This window comes from Vicugna pacos, chromosome 6 (genome assembly GCF_048564905.1).
Source record: "Vicugna pacos chromosome 6, VicPac4, whole genome shotgun sequence".
NCBI lineage: Eukaryota > Metazoa > Chordata > Mammalia > Artiodactyla > Camelidae > Vicugna > Vicugna pacos.
In genome coordinates this window covers 32,149,719-32,173,703 of record NC_132992.1, presented here as the reverse complement: position 1 = coordinate 32,173,703, position 23,985 = coordinate 32,149,719, and the positions used below count along the sequence as shown (strand labels likewise).

Genomic DNA, 23,985 nt, shown 5'->3' with positions numbered 1-23,985 from the left:
TCCCAAATCTGTAGGGTGAAAACGTGTCTGTGATTGAAACTACACTGATGTAGGTGGGGACTGATAAGCCCTACAGATGCAGGTGGCAGCCTCATGGTGAGACTGTGGCTGGAGGGGGCCGAGCCCGCTGAGGGTTTGTGTTCAGGCTGCAGGTGCCTGGGGAGCACTGTGCTCACAGCACAGAAGTAAGTGGCTGAGTCTGTGGTCTGGGAGGAGGAAATGTTCAAGGAGCTGCGGCGTTCTTGAATGACTGTCGTGGCACTGAATCTTCCATCGCGCTTCGTCCCTGAAGCAACGGAAAACAGGTGGATGAGGCGGCCCCCGGGGTTCTGAGAATACCACTGCAGACTGTTCACAGAGCTGGAAAACTTGCACCACAGCGTGGAGGTGGCTCCCTCCTGGAGACTCAGGACTGGAGGACTCTGCTCCACATCCTGCCCTGTCACACCTGATGAGAAACACAGAAACAGTCACAGGCGAGGGTAACTAACTCCTCCAAAACCCTGAAAGTGCCCCCAGGGATGATGAGAAGACTAAAAAGTCTGCAAGACTTGTCAGCCCCCATCCCTCTCCCCTCAACAATACTGCAGCTGCTCAGTCCTGCAGATTCCCTGCGGGGCAGCCCCAACTCACAGCAAACCTGGGCACACAGAAGCCCCAGCACAGCGCCCACCAGCCTCTTCATGACGCCTCGCCTTCTTGCTGGGGCATTTTCACTGTAAGATACTTAACTCATCAGATGGTGAGTCTCATGATTGGTTCTGGAAACATTCCAGCCCCTGAAACCAATCAGCTCACCTGACAAATCCTGCTCAAGCCCACACTGTGTGACAGGAAGCCCCACCCTCCTGCCTCAGACGCACTCAGACGAGTGACGAGGGCTGGAGAGAAAGGGGGAACAAGAAGGGTCATTATGTTATGACTGAGGGACATTTTCAGAGAACATTTCACAGAAGACAGACTCTGATTTGGAATTTGGGGGAGGGGGTCGTAATTTTCGGGAAGAAAAACAAAACTAATTATCTAGTCTCTTACTTCTTCTCAGATGGCAAGGATGCAGTAGATTCTTGCGTAAGGAAAGTGTTTCCCAGGAGTGCTGAGGGTCCATGATTTCACTTCTCTTACGTTCTCGTCTGTGGTTCTGAAGGATGCTCACAAGTCAGCACAGTATTCACAGCAGTTGCTCATGCCGGCTGAGACACTCTGCTGTATTAAACAGTATTAGTTTTAACTGTATATATTTATTCTATTCTGAACCTGCATAATGAGTGATATTATTTACTGTAGCCACCAGAGGGACATTGAAAGTAGAATTGTAAATAGTTTTATTTCTCTTAAAACTCTGTCATTTAAAATAAAATGTACAAATTCAGTTGTATATGCATTTTAACACCTGTTTTTTTACATTTTAAAATTTTTTTGTATTTTGCTTTTTAGTTATAGTAGTTTATTTTAAAAGAAAAATAAGTGGTTTCAAAAACATGTGAAAATAACTCTCATTTGTGCTCTTACCTCAGAGTCTATAAATGATAATAATTCTCTGTAGTTGGACTTAAAGCCAAAAGGATGGAAAAGGAAGCCCTGTGAACTTTCATTGAAGTAGAAAGTGAAGTGATCTGCAGACAGTGAGGATCTGATGGACAGTTGAAGGATGTTGCAAATGTTCACTAAAAGCCTTGGGAGGAATAGTGTAGAAAAATAAAGATGATCAGGAATCAGTAATTTTTATTGGACACAGTGGGATGAAAAACTGATTCAAAAGGGAGAAAAGAGGAGACAGGTGCCCTAGGTGGGTCACTCAGAACCACCAACGCCAAGGTCCCACTTGAAACTTTGGCATGACATTGTGATTAACTTACAACGCCTGTTACTGGGCACTGCTGCGGGGAGAAAGCCTTTTCCCTTCATACGACATTGTCCGGATGTACCAGGAGAGATAAGGGGCTGCACTGTAGGAATAGCTGCACCTCAGCCCCAGGAGGCTCCTTCAGAGACAGTGATGTGGCCGTCAGGCTGGGCCACTGACTGGGCTCCGGGTCCTCCTGCAACGTCAATGCTGAGTGAGACCAAGACAGACCTACTTAGAACAAGACAGTGTTCCAGGCTGAACGATGTTCCTTCTGCAGAGGTACAACGTTACTTACTCACTGTGAAGAGCATTCCAAGCAGCAGGAGGGTCCATGAGAACAAGGCTATGCAGGGAGGAAGCGGAGAGCTGTTCTCTGGAAGCTCCCCCATGAAGAGCAGAAAGTAATGTGCCAGACTATGCGGAGTCCTTTCACCTGGGAAAATCTGAGAGCCAAGAGATCCCTGTTTAGGCAAGTTCTAGAGACTATTAGGAAGAGATGCTTCCTTGACCATGACTGATCTGGGTGTTGAGCCTGTTCAGAATGTGCACCTGGGTGATCTGTGACTTACGGAGCTCCTAGGAGGGAAGCGGAACTCTCATTCGAGGGGTATTTCCAGCTTATGCAACATCGCCCCCTGAAGGCCAACAACAGAAACAAATTAAGTCTCAGGCTTTTCTGCCCCTTCTCCTTCCTGCTCTGATCTAGGCTTGAATTTCTTAGCACTTTAACCTGATTAAAAGTAGTATTTTCAGGAGTCTGGATCTTAAGGTTCCTTTAATATTATTGATTAAGTAGCATTACTTAATCCTTCAAAGTTAATCATCCTCATTTCATAAATGAGGAAACTGAAGAAAGGAGGAAGGATGTTATCTATCCAAGGCCACAGTAAGTGACAGCTTGGAATCTGTCCCATTAGTGTGATTCAAGAATCTGTGTTCTTGGCCACTGATAAGTCAGCAGCACAGCTTTTAGACTCGGCGTTGTCCTCACCTATTAGAAGGCGAATCAAGTCCTTTTTTCAGGTTAAAATACTTGCCCAGGGACATATAAGGATTAAATGTTACTTCTACTAGACTGCACACCTAGTTCCCAATACACTGTTCTCTGGGATACAGTGCTGCTCTTTGAGAATAGATGTCATTTCACCAACACACACAATCAGAGCAAAACTCAGAAGATGACAGAAACTAAAGAAAATCCCCTAGGAACCCAAACACTGACAGGATGGGCAGTGGAAATAGTATCAGAGAAACCTCACAGGGTAACCAGGGAGGTACATGGCAAATCATAGAAGCCTGGTGTCCTGACAGAGAAGGAAAGAGGACTTTCAAGAAGGAAGGGGCTGTAAAGTGGAGCAATTGCTGTATAAATGTCTATCCAGTAAGATATGACTGAAAAGTGCCTATTGCATTTTAGCAGCACAAAGATCATGATTTGAGTGTTTCAGCAGAAGCTCAACTGCAGTAAAGGTGAGACGAGAGAGAAAAAATTTGAATATAGAGATCTCATTCTAGAGACTGACCTGTGAAAGGGAAGAAAGAGACATGGTGTTATAGACAAGGACGTTGAAGTGGCAATTGGGGGGGTTTAAAGATTGGGATGTATTTACATGATTTTGGGAAAGACTATAAGCAACGTATGAAGGTTCTGCAGAGACAGGTAGGAAGGAATATGGAACACAGGTAGGAGGACTAGGATTTGGTAAGAGGAGAAACAGTTATGTCAAATTTTACTGGAATGAATGGGGAAAGAATTGTTTGGGTTTCAGGATGTGAAGGCAGAAACTGGGAATATCTATGGGCTTTCAATGGAATCTTTTGTTGTTGTTGTTCTTATAAACAGGAATTAAGGGCCTCCCAAGAGAGTGAATAGAGGAGGTTGTGGGTTAGGAAGCCGGAGCAGCATGAGAAGTTTGGGACAGTCGCTGTAGGAACTGACAGTGAGCGAGAACTACAGAGAACAAGAATACTCTCCTGGAAACACCGCGGGCCTAGTTAGTGTTGAAGGTGACAGCACGTTTCAGGGACACCAGTCTGTACATGCGTGTGATTTTCTTGAACTCTGCTTGTCAAACAAACACAACAAGAAGGCAGATATTGATCCATGATTGGGATTAATAAGATCACTGCTTTGACACAGAATTGGGTCAAGAACAATGAGGGTTAGAGATGATTGCTTTTCTCAAGTCTTAAAACGTGATTTGTCCTTTAACATCTTGGCATTTTGCTCCCAAATGTGCATCACCTTCTGGGATGGGTAGTGTGGTCCATTTCTGTGACTTTCCATCTGATTCATTGGTTGACTTTTTTTTTTCTTACTACTTCTTCCAGTAAGGCAAGAGTGAACAACAATAGTTTTCAGAGGTTGACAAACTCACATATAAAAATACATTAAACAGTTGGTGCTAACACTTATTAAGACTGTAAACATTGGCATCATTCAGAATCTCTTTGAGGCTTAGTGTTCTAATTCATAGAGTAAGTCTCAGAATAACTCTTCATGAAATGGTATGAAGATGAAAAGATATAATATATTTAGGGCTTTCCTAAAAAAGACACTGACTTTAGAGGCCAAAAAGAAATACTAGGTAGATTTGACATTATAAGAGGTAAAAATCTCATTTAAAAAATAAAAGGAAGAATGTTTGGATATAATATTAAAAAATATAAAAGCGACATATTATCTAAGATATAAAAATAATTCCTACTGATAGAAATTAAAATAACCTAATTGAAAATAAATCAAAAATTAAGAATAAACATATGACCAAGGTCAAATGACAGAATGCCACTGTATAGAGCAATGTTGACTTGAACGCTCTAAGGATCCAGAAAATGCTTGTAGAAGGATTATATTTGGATGGTTACAATGAAAAATACTGGCAGTTCCCAACTGGTAGAAGATGCAAAATGCACCTTTTCACCCACTGTTGAAGTGTAACCGCTTACACCACACGGAGGGCAAGTTGTCAGTTTCTCCAAAAATTCTAAATGCACCTTTTTTTGGACACACCAATTGCAGTTTTAGAAATCTTATTAAAATTTCCACATATATACAAAATTGAATCTACAAAGATGTGTAAGACAATTTTCTTTATGGCAGCAAAGAAATTGAAACAAGTATTCATTAATAGGAAAGTAATTACTTTAATGATGGAATGTTTCAAAGTGCTAAGTAGGCATCGAAAAGCATGATGTGGACCTCTGTGCTGTTTTCAACTCGACAAATATTTCCAGAACACGATTAAACGAAAATAAGGCGATTGTTCTCATAAAGGGAAACGCCCTCGCAGCCAAGGCTGCAAAGCTGCAGCCAGAGAACAGCCGGCCTTACAAGCTGCAGCTCTGCTACCTGAGGACCAGCCTCTCCCAACAGCACCATCCTATGCACCTGAAGAGGTTCAATGGGCTGAACACAGGGGGCTAGAATAGAATCTTTGCGGTGGCTGACAAAAGATAACAAGCTCCGCATTCCTGGGGACAAACAATGGACAATAATTAAGCATCTCCACGAGTCCACCCACCTAGGGCAGGACTCCATGCTCAGACTAATTTCTCAAGGGTTCCTAGGCAAGGGGCTGTCCCAACCTGTTAAGGAGGTCACAGGGCCTGTGGACTTTGTGCCCGCAATGACCCAGGGAGCCACCCTATACCTCCACCCCTACTCCGCCCCACACAACATCGGGGAACTTCTCCAGGGGAAGACTGGCAAATGGACTTTACCCAGATGCCCCCTTGTAGGGATGGAAATGCCTGCTGGAATTCACAGACACCCTTACAGGATGGGGAGAAGCTTTCCCCACCAGAACGGAAAAAAGCAACAGAAGTGTCAACATTTCTGCTCAAAGAAATAGTCCCGAGCTTTGGGCCAACAAAAAGCTTATAGAGTGACAATGGTCCCTCCTTCACTGCCAAGGTGACTCAACAGGCTTCCTCAGCTCTGGGTATTAACTGTCACCTCCACTCTTCCTGGAGGCCCCAATCCTCAGGCAAGGTAGAAAAAGCAAATCACATTCTGAAAAGAACACTTGCTAAGCTAAGCCAGGAGACTTCAGAAACCTGGGTCTCCCTCCTGCCTGTGGCCCTTCTAAGAACAAGACAGGCCCCTGAGGGAATTTGAAAATTTAGCCCATTTGAAAGGATGTATAGAAGGCCCATTTTAACTGCAGATTTCCTGTCTGATGAGGAGACCCATAAACTAGTCTCCTGCATTGTTCGCTTGAGCCAAGTTCAAAGTGCCCTCCAGGAATATGGAAACCAAGTGCTGCCCTTTCCTGCAAAGAAGTTCCAGTCCCCATCCTGTCAGGGGACCTTCTCTTACTAAAAACTTGGGAGGAGGGGTCCCCTGAAGACCAGCTGCAAGCAACATGGAAGGGACCGTATCAGGTCTTACTAAGCACCCCAACTGCTGTTAACCTACCAGGAACTGCTGGCTGGGTGCATCGTCCAGAATAAAACCTGTAACTTATAAGCCCCAACAGGAACCAGGGAAACCTACATTGCGAGGCAACACAAGACCTCAGGTCCCTGTTTTAAAAAACAACACCATGTAGCGATGATTACAACAGCTCATAATTGCTTAAATATATCCAATTAAAGCTCCAAAAATAAGTATTTTAATATGTTACAGAAATGACAGGCCAGCAAAAAACAACCACCACTCGGAGGGTTGGAGTACTCAGATGTATTACGCCGGCGGGCTCAGAGGGGCTTCTGCTCTGAAGCTCTGAGCACCTCCAAGACCTGTGCGTGGGCTTTTATAGGGTTAATTATAAGCTTGGGGTATTCGGCCAATAGGCGTTCAACAGCTTTAACAGCATCATTATCACAAAAGTAGAGGCAGGGAGACAGCAAACCAACATTTCAAGGCCAGATATGTCTCTTTGAAAATCCAGCTGCCTAGCAAAGAAAACATGAACAGGGAATCAGCAAACCGACACTAATTAACTTAGATTTATGAGTTAGCCCAGCAGAACTCAGATCAGTAATCCAAAGCTTGTTACACTTAGATGTGTGACTCAGCTTGTAGCCCCGCCCGGCTTTTCCTTCACAAATATACAGCGAGAAAGATGCATGTTTTCAGTAAAAGAGTTTCGTAAAATACAAACATTTCTTGCATAATCAAGATTTTAAATATTTAACAAAGTCTAAAAGTTCTTTGTAGTCCAGCTAACTTTCAGATGCTTTAAAGGAAACCTGGGGCATGTTAGATGTTAAGTTAACTTGGATATTTTTCATACATTAAGTTAAATATAATCAGTCATAATTCTAGTAACCGCAAACTAGTCTCTATCGATTACAGATGTTTAACCATGGCTTTTAAGTCTTTTTGTCGTTACAGACTGTCAGACTGCTGTTACAAAGGTGCTTCATCTTTAAGAAAATTCATCTGAAGTCCATGGAAACAATGGATTGCAGCAGCCCCACGTCAGATGATGGCCACATGAGGATCCCAGCCCACCCCCTCAGCCCCTGGATGCAAAAACAAAAGGCTGTCCTGCCCCTGGGGCCCCTAGCCTAGGCACTCAGAGAGTTTTACTCCCTGATAGGCAGGGTCATCGCCCCTACTCAGCCCGAAGCAGTTTCAGAAGACGGACCTTCACCCTCTGCAACCCCATAAGAGTATGGGAGTAAAATCTCTTAGGGTGGAGTGAGACAGGAAGGGGGCAGGGCACAGCCATTCAAGGAATCACACAGCAATTAACACCAGGATGGTCAAAGGGTCAACCCCCAGTAGGCCTTGAGGCTCAAGATGTTGAGAGATTTAACTTCTAACAGATCTTGAGCTTCATTATACGCCCATTGTAATATAAGCATGGTGAATGACATGCCCACAGGCCCACGGCGGTCCCAAGGCAGGCCAGGAAAGGTCAGAGTGGGAAATGGCCAACTCCTTGGGAATCCCAGCCCCTTCCCCAGGCTACTAGACTGGTCCTTCCACTTATTAGCAAATGAAGCCACCAAGCCCATGAAAACTGGAAAAGCTGTGCCTTGTCACCACCCTTTTCTCTCCCTCTTTGCAGAAGGCACACATTCTGTCTATGGAATGTGTACCTATTTTTAATCTGAGCACCCAACCCCCACATGTCATGGCCTTTCTCTTGCCTTGCAATGTATCTCTGAATAAATCTACCTTTACTCAAAAGAAAAATAAATTTCTAGGACACTAGTAAATGAAAAGTCAAAAGACAAGTTGCAAAAATTAAAATAAATCCAATTTACATGGCAAATCGACTGTGTACACATATGTGTGTGTTTCAATGTGTATGTAGTTGCATAAGATGATATGGGAAGATACATGTAATGGAAAGAAAACACACTTGATGATACACCTTAGACTCTCAGAATTGGTTTTCTGGGAAAGGACGGTGGGCGCTGGAGGGGAATGATGGAGACGCAGCCCTGGGCTCTCACTTCTGCTCTGCTGAGGCTTTTATGAGGCGATGGGTCTCTGTGCTACTTGGGAAGATGCAAAAGTCATGAAAACTCTTTGTAGAGGCAGGAATTCAAGACAAATTTAAAAATTGACATTCACTTACTCTTTGTTTTTTTCCAAAAGACTTCTTCATCGTAAACATGCATGTTCCTGAGTAGCAATACGAAACATTTCAGATTTTTCTCAGAGGAAAACTACTTTGTTTTGGGAAGCAGAACAACTGCGATAATGTGCATTTCAGAACGTGGGCTTGCCCTGGGTCTCGAATGAAACACGCCTTTGGGACAAGTAGGATTATTTGTATTTTTCCCACCTTTTATGTGGAGACAAGCACACTGAAACCAGCATTCTATTGACAAGATAAGGAGCCATGGCAAATTGTTGGTGCCTCTTCCCTTTGTTGCTGGTAAAATTGTGATACGTACACTCCTCGTAATTTGTCTCAGTCACATCAACCAGTGAAGCTCTTATTTCTTGTCCTCTCCCTCTTCTTTCCTTTATCCATATTCTCACTCTTTCCTTCCCCTCACTTTCCCTCTGACTGCTCTCTGAGTCTCCTTCTAGGTGGCTCTAGATTTGCTCTCAGTGGCTGCAGCCTCCCCGTCCCTTCCCTCCTTGCCACCAGGGAGACACTGCGCAGGTGCAGCCCCGTCGGTCCCGCTGTGCCTCTGTCAGGGCGCAGTAGTACACAGCGCTGCCTCTCAGGGTGACTCGGGGCAGGACCGAGGTGCTGGACTTTCTGTCTGTCGCTATGGTCAGAGAGGCCATGTGGTTTGTCACTGTGTCCCGTAAGCCATGAATGATGTACTGTGGACTCTGAGTGGGATTTTGCCGATACCAGTGTACATAGTCACTTCCACCAATGGTAGCATGGTTGCAAGGCAGGGTTACGTCTTCTCCTTCAGCAACATCCCTGGATTTGGGCTGGTCAATCTCAGCCTCAATCACAGTCCCTAAGGGGTCAAGAAAATAAAATTAGCTCCTGAGCACACATCAGTGTAATTCTGTGGATCAAGAACACAACATTCCCACATACTCTGAGCCTGCCCCCTACTCCACTGTTTAAATATCTGTCCTGCAAAAATATCATTGCTGCTCCTTACAGAGACCAAACATAAACAGCAAGAATCAGAGATTCCATAGGCTCTAATCCATCGATCCTTTGTTCAATAAGCCCATGGATTTCTTACAACCTGGGAACTGCGAGGAGCACTTCTGGGGTCATGGCTGATTTAATCTGTCATGTAGAATTTCCTGCTCCCCAGCAAACCAAGAGATCAGTCCTCAGTGTCATCCCCAGCAGGCTGAACAGAGCACAGGGCGAGGAGTGCAGAGCGAATAAGCCTTCATGGCCCCTTGACCTCAGAGTCACCCCTTATGGACACAGAGCACTCACCCCAGGTCAGAAGCACAGCTACTCCAGTCACCAGCCTCATACTTCAAGGACAAGCTGGGATCAGGAGCCCAGAGCTGTGTCTGATCTTAGGCTTAAAGAGGTTCCAGGGAACAGAAGTGACAGCTGCTCATAGAGACTTACAAGGAGTGGAGTCACCACTGTGCTGTTGCCAGGGCTTGTCAGCCCATGAGGGAGGAGTTCCTTGTCTAGGTCTTCCTCCCCTGCTCCAGTCACATCCCTAAAAGAAGGAGGGAATATCAGACACCCCCAGTTCACAGGCTGCCCACTGTCATCATCTGAGAAGTTTAAAGTCAGGCTCAGGATAAGGAGCACCATCACAATGATATGTCTGTCCACAAGCACTGTCCCAACATCTCTTCCTGAAAGAAACTGGCTGATGCTCCATGAAGCTCCTACAGAACGTTGTTAAACCCCAGAAGATGGCACTGTGTTCTGTGTTGGAAGGAGGTGAAATTTCCATGCACATTCTGGAAAATGTGTGTGAGGTTCACAAGTAGGCAGTGATGTGCTCAGGGGGACAGGAAAAATCAGTAACATTGAGAGTAGTTGTAAATGTCCTGGGGCTCAGGGTTCCTCTAACGGCCCCTGGTATCATGCATCAACCACCACTGAGGTCGACATGTCTCTGTGCCTCTGTTGTGATATAGTAACTGATGCCATGCATAGTGTGCCCCTCACCCTCCTGGAACAGGGGTCCTTAATCCTCATGTCCTCTATGCCCATGCTTGTAAGTGCTGCGCACCGAGGATGCTGAGGCAGGGAGAAAAGAGTGAAGGGAAAGCAACAAGATGGCGGTGGGGGAGATGTGGTAGAAAAAGTTAGGGGAGGGAAGGAAAACAATATATGGAATCGAGATGATGAGAGATCATCAGAGAAGAGAAACGGGGAAAACGCTGTTTGGAGGGGTACGTGGAAAAGGCTCAGGTAAGGGCCCCAGAATCTTTGACTAAACATATTCAACAAAGGATAACGAAGTACAAGCTGGCTAAAAAAGAAGAAAGTGTGTCGTTTTTCCTTTTTCTGTGGAACAGCAATCAAAAACATAAATCTTTCTTTCCCTTCTCCCTGAAGTTTGCACATGAAGCAGTCCCCTCTTGTGACTGAATAGATGAACTGTAGTGCTAACCCCAGGCCAAGTCAGCCAGCCATCTTTTGAGCCCTCAGGTTTGAAAGTAAAACAATAAAAAGGAATTCGCTGTAATGCCTCCTTACTCATTTTTGTTTCTTGGTCCTATAACACTTCACAGAAGATTTTAATTATTTTTATTGCTTTATTTCAGTATATCCCCATTATGCTCAGTTGTTGGCTGCTCTTTAATTTTCCTTTCTGTCTAAACTTCCCATGTTTAAATGATATTTCATGTTTATAAGAGAGGATGACACAGATGAGGCCCTCAAGAGGGACCTGTCCTGTGGAAATTCGCACACAAATACACACACACGTCAGCAAGCGCTACTACTGAAAATATAAGGATAAATAAAACTGAAATTATTTACAGTAGGTAGGAATGCATTATTTTCTTATATTAGCAAAAGGTATAGGAAAATTAACAGTAACTTTTTTGTTTGTTAGTTTTTTCGCCTTTAATTTTTAGAAGCTGGTAGAAACCATACAAAGCGGCATTTTGAATAATGTAGAACGACAAAAACTACTGAGTGACTGTGGAGAATCTAAAAATAAGCTTTTCTAGTCTACTGGCTCATTTCAGAGTATTTTAATTTTAGAGGATCTTATCTCTCAGGCTGAATGAGGGGAGGTTATCTTTCTTTGCTTGATGAAAACCAAAATAATGTACTTGATTTACTTCCAGAAAATCAAGAGAATTTGATAAAAGGCTAACACTTCTCTGTGATAAATATGCTGATCAAACAGAAGATCAATTCCTGAGTTTAATACAGCGTATCAATGAAAATACCAGCAGTCAGTGTTATGTACTACAGGGTCACCATAAAGACAAGTAGACTATCCCCCTGTTTTTCACGGCTGTACTGGGGGGCCTGGGTCAAACCCGGAAAAGGAAACAACATGAATTAAGTTTCAAAAAGGAGAAGTTACACTCTGTTTATTCATGGGTGATACACTTGTGTAGGCAGGAAATACAGAAGTGTCCATGAACAAACTAAGAACTAGAACTGACAGGGCTGTTAGTTAACAAGGCCTTTAAACCCCCAAATCAATTTCATTTCTAGATTCCAGCCAAAAGCATTAGAAAAAGGAATTAAAATGTCATTTATCAAAAAATTAAATAAATAAATAAAATGTCATTTATCAAATACTGTGAACTAATTTAATACAAGGTATGCAAGTAATCTACAAAAATTTTTTGACATTAAGAAAAGAAATTAAAGAAGGCCTGCATAAAGAGAATATCATATGATCTAAAGACTCCATATATTAAGATGGCAGTTGTCCCAGATGAATCCACAAATTCAACACAATCTCAATCAAATGACTACTAAGCTTTTGTGGTAGAAGCTCATTCTGTAATTTATGTGGAAGCGCAAAGACCTAGAATAAATCTTGAATAAGAAAAAGGAAGTTTGACTTGCATTTCCGGATTTCAAAACATGCATGAAGTCCCAGTAATTGAGACAGAATGTTCTGTTGGCATGAGGAGAAAATAAAGCCACTAGCAAACAGAAGCAAAATCAAAAACAGGCAATTCTATCAATTGCTGTTCTCCAAAGATGCGTATGCAATTCCATGGGGAAAAAGGTCTTTCTAGAATAACAGCTAGCGCAAATTGGTGCTTGTGGGTTTTTAGTACCGTGTTTGTAGGCGTCTTGACATTTACTTGCTTCACTGCACTGGCTACAATGTCTAGCAGGACGCGGAAGGAGAGTGACGAGAGAGTGGATGTTCGTGATTTGTTCCCAGTCTTAGAGAAAAGTACATAGTCTTTTACCAGTAAACATACTATTAGCTGTTGAGGAAATTCCCCACTATTCCTACGTGTCTCAGCGTTTTCACCATGGTGACTGTTCACTATTGGCAAATGCTTTTTCTATATAGATTAATATGGTCAAATGACTTCTTTTTATCACTGTTAATATGGTGACTTCTATCAACTGATTTTCAAACATTGAAGAAAGTTTTTCATCACTGAGAAAAACTGCATTTGTGCTTGGTATATTGGTCTTTTTATTTACTGATGAATTCTACTTGCTAATATTTTGTTAACCAACTTTGTTTCTATATTAAAGAAGGATAGTTCTCTGTAGTATTTTGTTTGGTTTTTGTTTCTGTTTTGTTTTGTTTTGTTTTGTTTTTTGTAAGGTCTTTCTCTGATTTTGGTATCAGGGGAATACGAGCTTCAAAAAATTGGTGAGGAATTACTATTCTCTTTTTATTTTCTGGAAGAAATTCTGTAGAATTAGCGGTAATTTTTCCTCAATCTTTGGTAGAATTATCCAGTAACACCATATGAGCCTGAGAACTTTTTTTTCAGTTAAAAATTCATTTCTTCATAGACATTGTGACTTCAACTTTCTCTCTCTCCTGCCCTGAGGACAGCTGAGGAGGGGCTGCTCCTGGAGCCCCACAGCGAGCTTTGGGGACAGGCAGCAGGTGCTTTGAGAGCGCTGTGCCTCTGCGCAGAAGTAGGTTCCTACATCTGCAGTCTGGGTGGCCGGGATGCGCAGGAAGCTGTCCTTTCTGGTCTCTCCAAACCGAGCTGTCAATCTCCCCTGCGTCTTCACGTCTCCACCCTTAGTTAATAACATCAACAAGACTGGACGTCCCCCAGGCTGCCGCTTATACCACTGTAAGCTGTCTATAGTGCTGGAGGTATTGCAGTATGTGGTGAAGTTCTCTCCCTCTTGTAGGAGCACGAATTCAGGAATTTGCTTTATCTGTTGTCCATTCACTTCTGTTCAGAGAAAAAGTGGGAGGCATCAGAGTCTGGTTAGATGTCTATTCCCTCAGCTACAATGGTCTTTCTCATTCTTCTGTGTACTTTCTCCTTCTTTCCATGTCTCCCTCCCCAACTACCTCTTTCTTCCTTTTAATTTTTGTGTTTTTCTCAACATCTTTGCTCTCAATGAGGAAATCTCATTCCTGCAGTTGCCTGCAGATAATAACCCACTCTGCTGAATTCTCTGGGAGCAACCAGGGGAATCCCAAACTCACGTGCTCTTTGCATCCATAAGATCAGGACTGTTGTTATAAGAAACATCTTCCTTCTTCTTCCTCTTCAGAAAGAGCTGCTGAATCTGACCACTCCTGATGGGTTTCCCTTGTACAAGCTTCTTCCAAACCTTGCCACTGCCTTTTGGAAAGAAAGGGGAAAGGAGGGACTGCAGGTTGAGAGCCAATCAGACCTACCATGTTTCACTCACTTATTTTCAGAAGAGGGTGGGTGTCTGTGTTTGCAGATGCTGCCCCCCTGTGACTAGATCAGAAATTGCTGATTTTCTAACCAATTCCTTACAGAATGCTTTCTAATTCATGTGGTATATATGTTTGTCAAGGCTTGAAAAGAAAGAGTCTACTCATACTGATATTGCTCATGGAGAAATGATTTGTCTTTTAAAAATGGACTCTGTGGTTTAAAACCAGGGCATCAGGAGGAAATAATACGTTTCCTTTGTCATGTCCAGCTTCATCAGACTCATGTCGTCTCTGCATGTGCTAGTGGAGCATATTAGCTCGCAGACATTTAAATCAATTTGGGAAAGACTCCTGATTTATTGTTAGACAAACTGTGATCTCAAATTGGATGTTAAAAAGCAACTATTTATCTGCTGTCATACAGGTTATCAAGGTTTGTAAATTCTCCATTGTAGAGTTCATCTTTACTGTTTCACTATGTTACCTTTCCACATACCAGGGACTTTAAAAGTCAATGTAATTTGAGAAAAAGGCACCAGATAAGATGCGCACTTTCCCAGAGAGACCATGAAGAGAGACCCGTGCAGGGGCCATGGTCATTCTGAGGACGCCTGGAGTGAGAGATGGGCCCGGCCCTTTCTGTTGGAACAGAGCCCTGGCGTCCAGACACTCACACTGAGACTACAGACATAAATAAGTAATTTGAGGTGCTCCAGTACGGTCAAGTCCCCAGATGTGAGCTGGAGCCAAGGTGTCATGAGGTAATAAAATGGCGGCTGTTGCAAGTCACTGAGGTTTGGGGTGATTTTTATGCAACAAAACACAACTGCACTGAGGTCCTGTGGAGAAGAGTCCTGGGGAGGACTTGTGAGAAGTTGGCAAGAATAAATTGTGCTTTTTCTCTCTCTGGTTTCTGATTGCCTCTAACAGCTGGGCCTGGAGCATCTGCCCTTTTCACCAAACTTCCTTTCACGTATGTGGCACAGAGCCCGGCTGCCACTGCTGGGATGGACCGAGAGCTCTGGGTCTCCGCTCACAGGAGCAGCTGGCTGATTGCTCATGTTGGGGCCTTGCAGTAAGCAGGGAGGTGTGAGCTTTTTGTGTTCAATGTGGCTTTTATAGTTCACTCATTCTTCTCACTGCATGTGACATAGCTTTAGAAAAAATGAGGGACTATTTGAAAGCTCGTGTATCTGTTCAAATAGTGAAAATTTAACAGACTTTTTTCAATTTTCAGATCAATCTGAGAACCCCCAAGACTGAGACTCTTGACACGTATTTCCTTAGTTACTAGTGACTTTCATAAAGACATGGATATTTTCTTGTGTGGAAGAGCTTTATCCTCTCACATGGAGGCAAGCAGGGGCCCAAGGAAGGTGGAGTCGTTGGTCCGTCTAAGTAGCTTTCTACCCTGAAGTGTTGTATAAGCAAAATCAATTTTTTATTCTATGGTGAGCAATGCCATGAAGTGCTGTGTTGTAGCAATGAGCAGATGAGCCAAATTCTGCCCTTGCTTTTTTCTGTGCATTATGCTTCTGCCTATTCAGAGTTACCTAAAGCCACAGGATTATTATTGAAAATTAGAATTATTGGATTATTAGAATTTTATTCCAGTGATATTTATGCAGGTAATGATGCAGACCTGGCTTGGAGGGTTGACCAGCAGTTCTTGTCCGTGTTGTTTCACTCCACCAGCACGAGTGTGCAGTGAGCTGGGGATTCTCCTCACTCAGGCCTGTGCTCACACTTCTAGCTCTACACATTCAGTTTGCTACCCATGGAGCAAAACAGATTCAACCATTTCCAGTCTGATGGTCAAAGAGATTCATTACTACCTTGTGAATGGTCTTTGAAAAGAAGTCTTTTCATGTATGCACATCTTAAATGGTTCCAGGGATTTGTATGCAATCCAATATAATATCTATTATTTTTTTCTAACCAGGAGATAATGACAGTAATAAGATTTTAAATATAAAAATCTACAAAAAAAAATAGAGAAAGGGAGAAAAAGAGCACATAATACAAGAGAGCGAGAGAGAATAGCAGCATAATTCAGGAAGCTGGACAGGAGCTGGATAACTAGTTACTAATATAGATGTTGGTAGAAAGCTGAGAGTCAAGCTGCTAGGTGAAGAAGCACAGAAGGAAGTTGATCTTGTTGACAAAACCCAGAAAGGCTCCAGAATTAAAGGTCTCCAGAGGAACGATGGGGTATTAAACTGGTGGATTATTTGGAAAGCTGCAGAGTGAGTGCAGCGCCAGATGCGCGACCAGCCTCATACACCTGGGGATTAGAAATGAAGAAACTCAGACCATAGAGTTCAGTTATTGTTCAATATCACAGACAGAGACCCTGGAGGAGAGACCAAGTGTCATTACAAGTGATTTTCCACAGCAAAGGAAACCACAAGTAAAACAAAACAACAACCTAATTAATGGGAGAAACGTTTTACAAATGAATCCAACACAGGCTTGATCTCCAGAATATATAAGAAGCTCATATAACTTAATAAGAAAAAAACAAACAACCCAGTCCAAATATGGGCAGAAGACCTAAACAAGCAATTCTCCAAGGAAGAAATACTAACGATCAATAAGCACATGAAAAAATGCTCAATATCACTAATTATCAGAGAAATGCAAATCAAAACTACAATGAAGTATCACCTCACACCACTCAGAATCGCCATCACTCAAAAGTCCACAAAAGACACATGCTGGAGAGGCTGTGGAGAAAGGGAAACCCTCCTACACTACTGGTGGGAATGCAGTTTGGTGCAGCCACTGTGGAAAACAGTATGGAGATTCCTCAAAAGACTAGGAATAGACTTACCATATGACCAGGGAATCCCACTCCTGGGCATATATCCAGAAGGAACCCTACTTCAAAATGATACCTGCACCCCAATGTTCATAGCAGCACTATTAACAATAACCAACACATGGAAACAGCCTAAATGTCCATCCACAGATGACTGGATAAAGAAGAGGTGGTATATTTATACAATGGAATACTATTCAGCCATAAAACCCGACAACATAACGCCATTTGCAGCAAAATGGATGTTCCCGAAGAATGTCATTCTAAGTGAAGTAAGCCAGAAAGAGAAAGAAAAATACTATATGAGATCGTGCATATGCAGAATCTAAAAAAAAAAAACCCAAAACAGGAATACAAAACAGAAATAGACTCATAGACATAGAATACAAAATTGTGGTTGCCAGGGGGATGGGGGGTGGGAAGGGACAGACTGGGATTTCAAAATGTAGAATAGATAAACAAGATTGTACTGTGTGGCACAGGGAAATATACACAGGATTTTTTGGTGGCTCACAGTGAAAGAGAATGTGACAATGATTGTATGTATGTTCATGCATAACTGAAAAATTGTGCTCTATACTGGAATTTGATGCAACATTGTAAAATGACTATAACTCAATAAAAAATGTTTAAAAAAAACAAAATACAAGTGATTTTCAAAAATGCAAATAGCCTCCATGGAAAAAATGAAAATACAGATGTCCATGCAGGGAGAAAGTGGAACTAAACCAAAATCCCCAATGAGTTAAATGAAGCAGAATCGCCTGTTCTGATATAAAACATGCAGATTCCATGTCTGGTGTGTGAGAAAAGTCTTATCCATATGTCCACATGTTCCGTTCAAGCACGTGAAGAAATATGACAGGACTAGCTCTTAGGTTGAGTCCAAATGGAGGAGGGTATATGTTGCCCTAGATTAATCAGATTGTTTTATGTAGGTTTGAGTTACTATCTAGTTCACTTGGAATCCTGGCAAAAGAGGAGGCAAGGGATCAATGACACAACTAATACATTGGTGGGAGTCCAGGTTAGTGATGCTTACAGTCCAGGTAGTTTAGGGAGCTACAGTGACTGAATTATTGAAAACACTGTAATTCACTGAATTTGCCTTTTCCACCCGATATTGCCTCTTCATCAATGCTGGCAACAGAGCAGCACCAGGCACCGGTTTGGGCAGGGGCTGCAGGTGACTGCAGAGCACTGTGTGGAGGCACAGAGGTATGTGGCTGAGTCCTCGGGCTGGGGTCCTTTGATGTACAGGTAGCTGTGACCGTCCTTAGTACTAGAGTGACTCTAATTCGTCCTTCCTCCTTTTCATCCCCATTTAAAGACGTTACAAACAGGTTCTGGGCACTTTGTGCAGGTTCCCATCTGTACCAGTGAAAAGCATGAAGACAGCTGGAAGGGAAACTGCAGGTGGCATTGGTGCTCTCTCCTTCCTGAACGTGCACCCGTGGAGGACTCTGTTTCATGCTCAAGAGGAGGTTCGCTCCTGTTCAGAAAGACAAAGTCAGACATAGAGACTGATCTCTGCACAGAGTGTTCACTGTCTTCACAGATTCCCAAATAGAACCTAGAGGTGCCTGACTGCATCCTCCTCCTTCCCCATCACCACCCGAGACCGCTCAGAGTTGCTTTGGCTGCCCCGACACTTACCACCAAGATGAAGCCACAGGATCAGCAATGAGACTGGCCAAGGATTCCTCTCCATTTATCCTGCCCAAGGTCCTCAGCAGAGGAATGTTCTGCAGCCTAGACCTGTGGAATATTCTGCTTCAGACAACAGGATTCTGCATCTGCTTGCCCAGCCAGTCACAGACAAGACCACATCAATGTCCTAGAGACAAACCAACCATTCCTGACCTAGAATCAGTTTCCTGTGGTTCACAAGGAGAGATCAAACCTGCTGTCCTGAGACCAGCTTCACAAACCTTGAGGACATCTCCCCTGAGTCACAACTCAAAGAGAACCAGCAACCTTTCAGAAGGGGGCGGACTAAGGGTGGGCTGCTAGTGTTCAACCTGAGACACTAGGATGACAGTCTGCGGCAGAAAAAGCACTTTGGCTAGCAAACTTTTATACGAGCTTTCAACAAAATTTAAAATTTGTTTAAATCCCCCAAATCATAAAGGTTCACACGTGCCATGTGCTAAGTTATCTTTTGCTTTATGTATATTATTCTAATGCAAAAGTCATGCAACAGAATTAATATTCCCAATTTACAAAAAAGAAAACTGAGGCTCAAAGAGATTAATTATCTCTAAGTTAAACATCTGGTAAGTGGCTTTGTAAGAATCAGAACACATACCTGTGTGGTATGGAGTCTATGGTGTCTATTCCAAACATGGAATCTGCCACATCACCTACTTTTGTGATGCTCAGTAAATGTTTTAAATGTAATAATTGGACCCTACTTTGTGGTTACATATTCCCAATAGCCACAAAATGGGAACAGTCCAAATCTCCATCAGCTGGTGAATGGAGAAACAAAGTTTAGTATATGAACCAACTACTATCCAGGAATAAAAAGGAGTTAAATACTAATATATGCTACAGCATAAATGAACTTCAAAAACATTATGTTAAGGAAAATAGCCAAACAACAAGAAGTCACATATTGAATGATTTCATGTATATGAAATGTTCAGAAAAGGAACCTATGGAGATATAAAATCGACCAGTGTTTGCCTGAGGCCAGGCATGGTAATAGGGATTAAGTATAATTGAGCATGAAAAGATCTTTTTGTGGTTATAAAAATGTTTAAAATTGGATGATCATAATGGTTCCATAACTCAGGTAATTTACTAAAAATCATTGAACTGTAATTCAAAATGGATGAATTTAATGGAATGTCAATTAGACCTCAATAGAGCTGTTTAAAAGTATGTAAGACTTATGTTCTATCTTGTCTGTGTCACAGCCCAAGTATAATGTTAATTTAGTTCAACATGCATATTTTTGTTTAAACGGTGATTTTGTGCCCAGAATTTCCCTAGGAGTTCTGAAAATTATAAAAGCAACATTCTCTGTTCTCTGAGGGACTTAAAATATTGGAGAAAAGAGACATGCTGGGAAAACATATAGTAAAAGTTAGCACTGATTAAGATTTTTCACAATCTAAATCTACTGCATCTTTTCCGCACTACCCAGAGAGGGGTCCATTCTGCATTGTTCTGGATTCCCATTGTAACTCAAAGGGAAACTTTCACAATGTCTAGAGCCCTTGACGTCCTGCAAATGAAGCAGGAGGATGTCCTCAAATTCCTTGCAGCAAGAACCCACTTAGGTGGCACCAACCTTGACCTCCAAATGAAACAGTACATCTACAAAAAGAAAAGTAATGGCATCTACATCATAAATCTGAAGGGAACCTGGGAGAAACTTCTGTTGGCAGCTGGGGGCATTGTTGCCATTAAAAACCCAGCTGATGTCAGTGTCATATCCTCCAGGAATACTGGCCAGCGAGCTGTGCTGAAGTTTGCTGCTGCCACTGGAACCACGCCTATTGCTGGCTGCTTCACGCCTGGAAACTTCACTAACCAGGTCCAGGCAGCTTTCCGGGAGCCGAGACTTCTGGTGTTTACCGATCCCGGGCTGACCACCAGCCTCTCACCGAGGCATCTTATGTTAACCTGCCTACCATCGCCCTGTGTAACACACATTCCCCTCTGCGCTACGTGGACATTGCCATCTCGCGCAACAACAAGGGAGCTCACTCAGTGGGTCTGATGTGGTGGATGCTCACCTGGGAGGTTCTGCGCATGCGCGGCACCATCTCCCGGGAACACCCGTGGGAGGTCATGCCTGATCTCAATTTCTACAGAGACCCTGCAGAGAGAAAAAGGAAGAGCAGGCTGCAGCTGAAAAGGCGGCGACCAAGGAGGAATTTCAGGGTGAATGGATGGCTCCCGCTCCTGAGTTCACTGCTACGTGGCCCGAGGTGGCGGACTTGTCCGAAGGCGCGCAGCTGCCCTCTGTGCCTCTTCGGCAGTTCCCTACTGCGGACTGGAGCGCCCGGCCCGCCCCTGAAGACTGGTCTGCAGCTCCCGCTGCTCAGGCCACCGAATGGGTTGCAACAACAACGGAGCAGTCGGAAGCTGTTCATTCCACAAACTCTTAAAAGGGAAATAGCTTGATGGAAAATAAAGTTTCTAAAAATGAAAAATTAAAAAATAAATAAATAAATAAATCTACTGTGAAATTGGTAGTGTAAATTGACTACAAAACCTTCTTTCCAAAGAACAACTGAAATATACACAGGGATCAGCATGGGGGATTTGCTAAAATCAGGGAACAGTGCCTTCCACGTACTCAAATTTAAATCATGATCTCAAAACTGGAACAGGACTGTGGGGTGTCTCAGTGGCAAACCTCTGACTTTGTCCCCAAGAAGAGGGCTGCAGCTCTTGTAAATAAAGGAAATCCTGAAAAGCCTCATTAATGTCTCTGAATTTAGAAGCACAAAGGGATATGCTGCTGGACAAGCAGAAGCCACAAGTCACGTTCCATTTTTTCCCTTGAGGTCAGAGCAGCCAGACCACTCAGTGAAGGGGCCAGGGAGGGCACCACCACACCGCTCAGGAAGCTCACCTGCTGGGAAGCTTGTTTCTGATGGAAATACTGATCCACTGGAAAAATCACCCTCATATTAGCAAGGCTGCGTCCAGAACGGGAAAGGCACACTTCCAACAGCGCTGGCATTCCTGCAACAAGTAAGGTAGATGAAGTCTGTGATCTATAGCAACCCACTTTACCTGAAATAGAGGTCAAGTCAGTGGATACACTGAATACACTAAATTTCATGGGAAGCGATTTGCAGGGTATAAATCTTGATAATTCTAGATAAACAACACAAAGATTAGTTCAGCTGAATCTTTTTTATTAGTGTTTGAATAGTAAGCATTCTACGAATAATTTTATCTGGCATACGTTTATTCAAATTTTCAAATATATATATTGTTTTGGCCTCCTGTGTACTAAGCAGTGTTCGGGCATGGAGGGTGCAGTAGTGAAGAGGACGTAAAAGGCGTACAGTGCAGTTGGAGAAGAAAAAAATTAAACAAGTGGATTTTTTTAGAGATAGTTTTGAGAAGTGATACGTACTATAAATACAATACTGTATTGAGATAGAGAGTTACTCTTGGGGTGAGCAAAGGCATCTGCTCTAACCAGGATGTGGATGGGAGGAGCCCCTCTGACACTGACTCTGCAGCACCAGGCAGGGAGTGAGCCCCTCTCATGCACAATTCCCTTTCCTATAAGTAACCAGTATCTTTCTGTCGGGCACTGGGCCCAGCACTGGCACTCATCACCCCATTCACTCCTCATAGGCACCTGTGTGGTAGATACAATCAACATCCACCTTGTAGATATGAGGAAACGGAAGCATAAAAATTCAGACATTTTCCCAAGATCACACAACTAACGAGTGGTACATTCAGAACTACAACCTAAGCCTTCGAGCTCAAGCACTTTGCCACAATGCCCTTTGAAAGGGGGATGCACCAACCTGGAAGGGCTCTGGTAAGAATTAAGTGAGAACATACCTGCACATCATCTGGCACAACGCCTTCCCTGACGTAGGCGCTCAGCCAGCGACAGGCAGTGTACACAACCTTGTGGGGTTGGGAGACAGTGTCTGAAATGCACAGGGGTCTATCTACAAAATAAAGCTCAACATTCTCCTGAGCTGCATTTAGCAGATTTTATGTATTGTAAGTATCCATGGTATCATGTTTCTTATTGTTATGGAAAATCAGTTCATTCAGGCAATATACTGAAAGGCTGGGCAGCATATAATAATATGAAAAAAGTACACCAAGCAGCATTTGCTACACTTTTTAAATATTTTTTTCATTGTTGACTCTTCCAAGATATTTCTAGACTACAATAAGGACAGAGCAGTAAACCCAATTTTACTTACCAGAGAAAAACCTCCCAACTTGTGCAAAAAGGCCCAGCTTTCTTTCCAAGGCAGCCTAGTAATCTCCAGCTGAAATCACCCCAAGTATTGTCTTCGTTGTCCTGAAGTCAATCACTTTCACATTTTGAAGGCAAAACAATAAAGCAGCCAGACAGTTCTCCTGAGTCCTTGTTCTCACTGTTCATACGGTGGGAAGATGGTTGACATTTTGGTCAGTGATGCTGCCTCCTACTGTGACTGGGCTTCCCCACCATCTACTCCAGGAGCACTGGAGGGCGGCAGGGAGGCCAGCGGGAGCCTCACAAACTATCTCAGCAGGACACCAGGTGGCAGTGCTTCAGCTTTCATTCTTCATACATGCAAAGTGCTAGAGCCTGATTCTCAAGAAGGAAAATAGAAAGATTTAGAGAGAGCATTCACAAAGGGGTGACATCTGAGCAAAGGCATAAAGGGAGTCAGAGGTACAGCATGTGGATGTTTGAGGGGGTAGCGTTGCAGGAGGAAGAGCAAAGGCAAGGAACACAGGTCCTCATAAGGAAACATGGGTGGAGAGTTTAAGGAACAATATCTCATTCTTTCCTGCAGCCCCTTCTCTCCCCAGCACACCGCCATGTGAGAATCTTGCTAAAGCCTTCAGCGCTGTCAACTGGGTAGTGGATGATTTCCTCATCTATTGATCCTGGGGCAATTGGTACCCAGGTTTGGCATCCTCTTTCCTAGTTCCCTTTAGGTTTCAGTTTAAACCAGTAATGTCACCATCACTGAGACATCCCAACCACCTTGTCCTGGGGTGAAGTGCTTTTTCAAAGCCAAAACTTACACTCTAGGAACCCAGTAATATGTTACATTCTCATTGACAGTAAAAGTTAGACATGCTTTTCAAAGTGAGGAACGTTATGTCTCATTTCATAAACTTTGTGATATTTAAATTAGATAATGAATCTGAAATGCGAACTACAGTGCCTGACATATAATGAGCTCAATAAATATCAGCTTTCTTTTTTCTAAGAAAGCCTGCCTTTCCTTCAGTGTCCAGGTCTGTGACCTGTTACTAGTTGCTCTTTTCTCCACATCAGTTCAATGATGGAAGCTTCTCGAAAATTTACTTACTAATCACTTATTTTCCTGGAGACACTCATTACTTTTTCCTGTTGGCTTCCACTCACACTCTCTCAGCTGTGCTGATGCAGTCGGGCTGCTGAGAGGAC

General features: G+C 43.2%; 1 pseudogene and 1 gene segment (V, D, J or C); one reads left to right on the top strand and one right to left on the bottom strand.

The window, feature by feature from the left end:
* Positions 1-8,867: 8,867 nt before the first annotated feature.
* Positions 8,868-9,721, bottom strand: LOC140697044 (T cell receptor alpha variable 26-1-like). The segment is given in 2 exon segments: positions 8,868-9,238; positions 9,682-9,721. Coding segments are annotated over 2 exon segments (411 nt in total).
* A 10,343-nt stretch (positions 9,722-20,064) lies between these two features.
* On the top strand, positions 20,065-20,974 carry LOC140697043 (small ribosomal subunit protein uS2-like; annotated as a pseudogene).
* Positions 20,975-23,985: the final 3,011 nt, after the last annotated feature.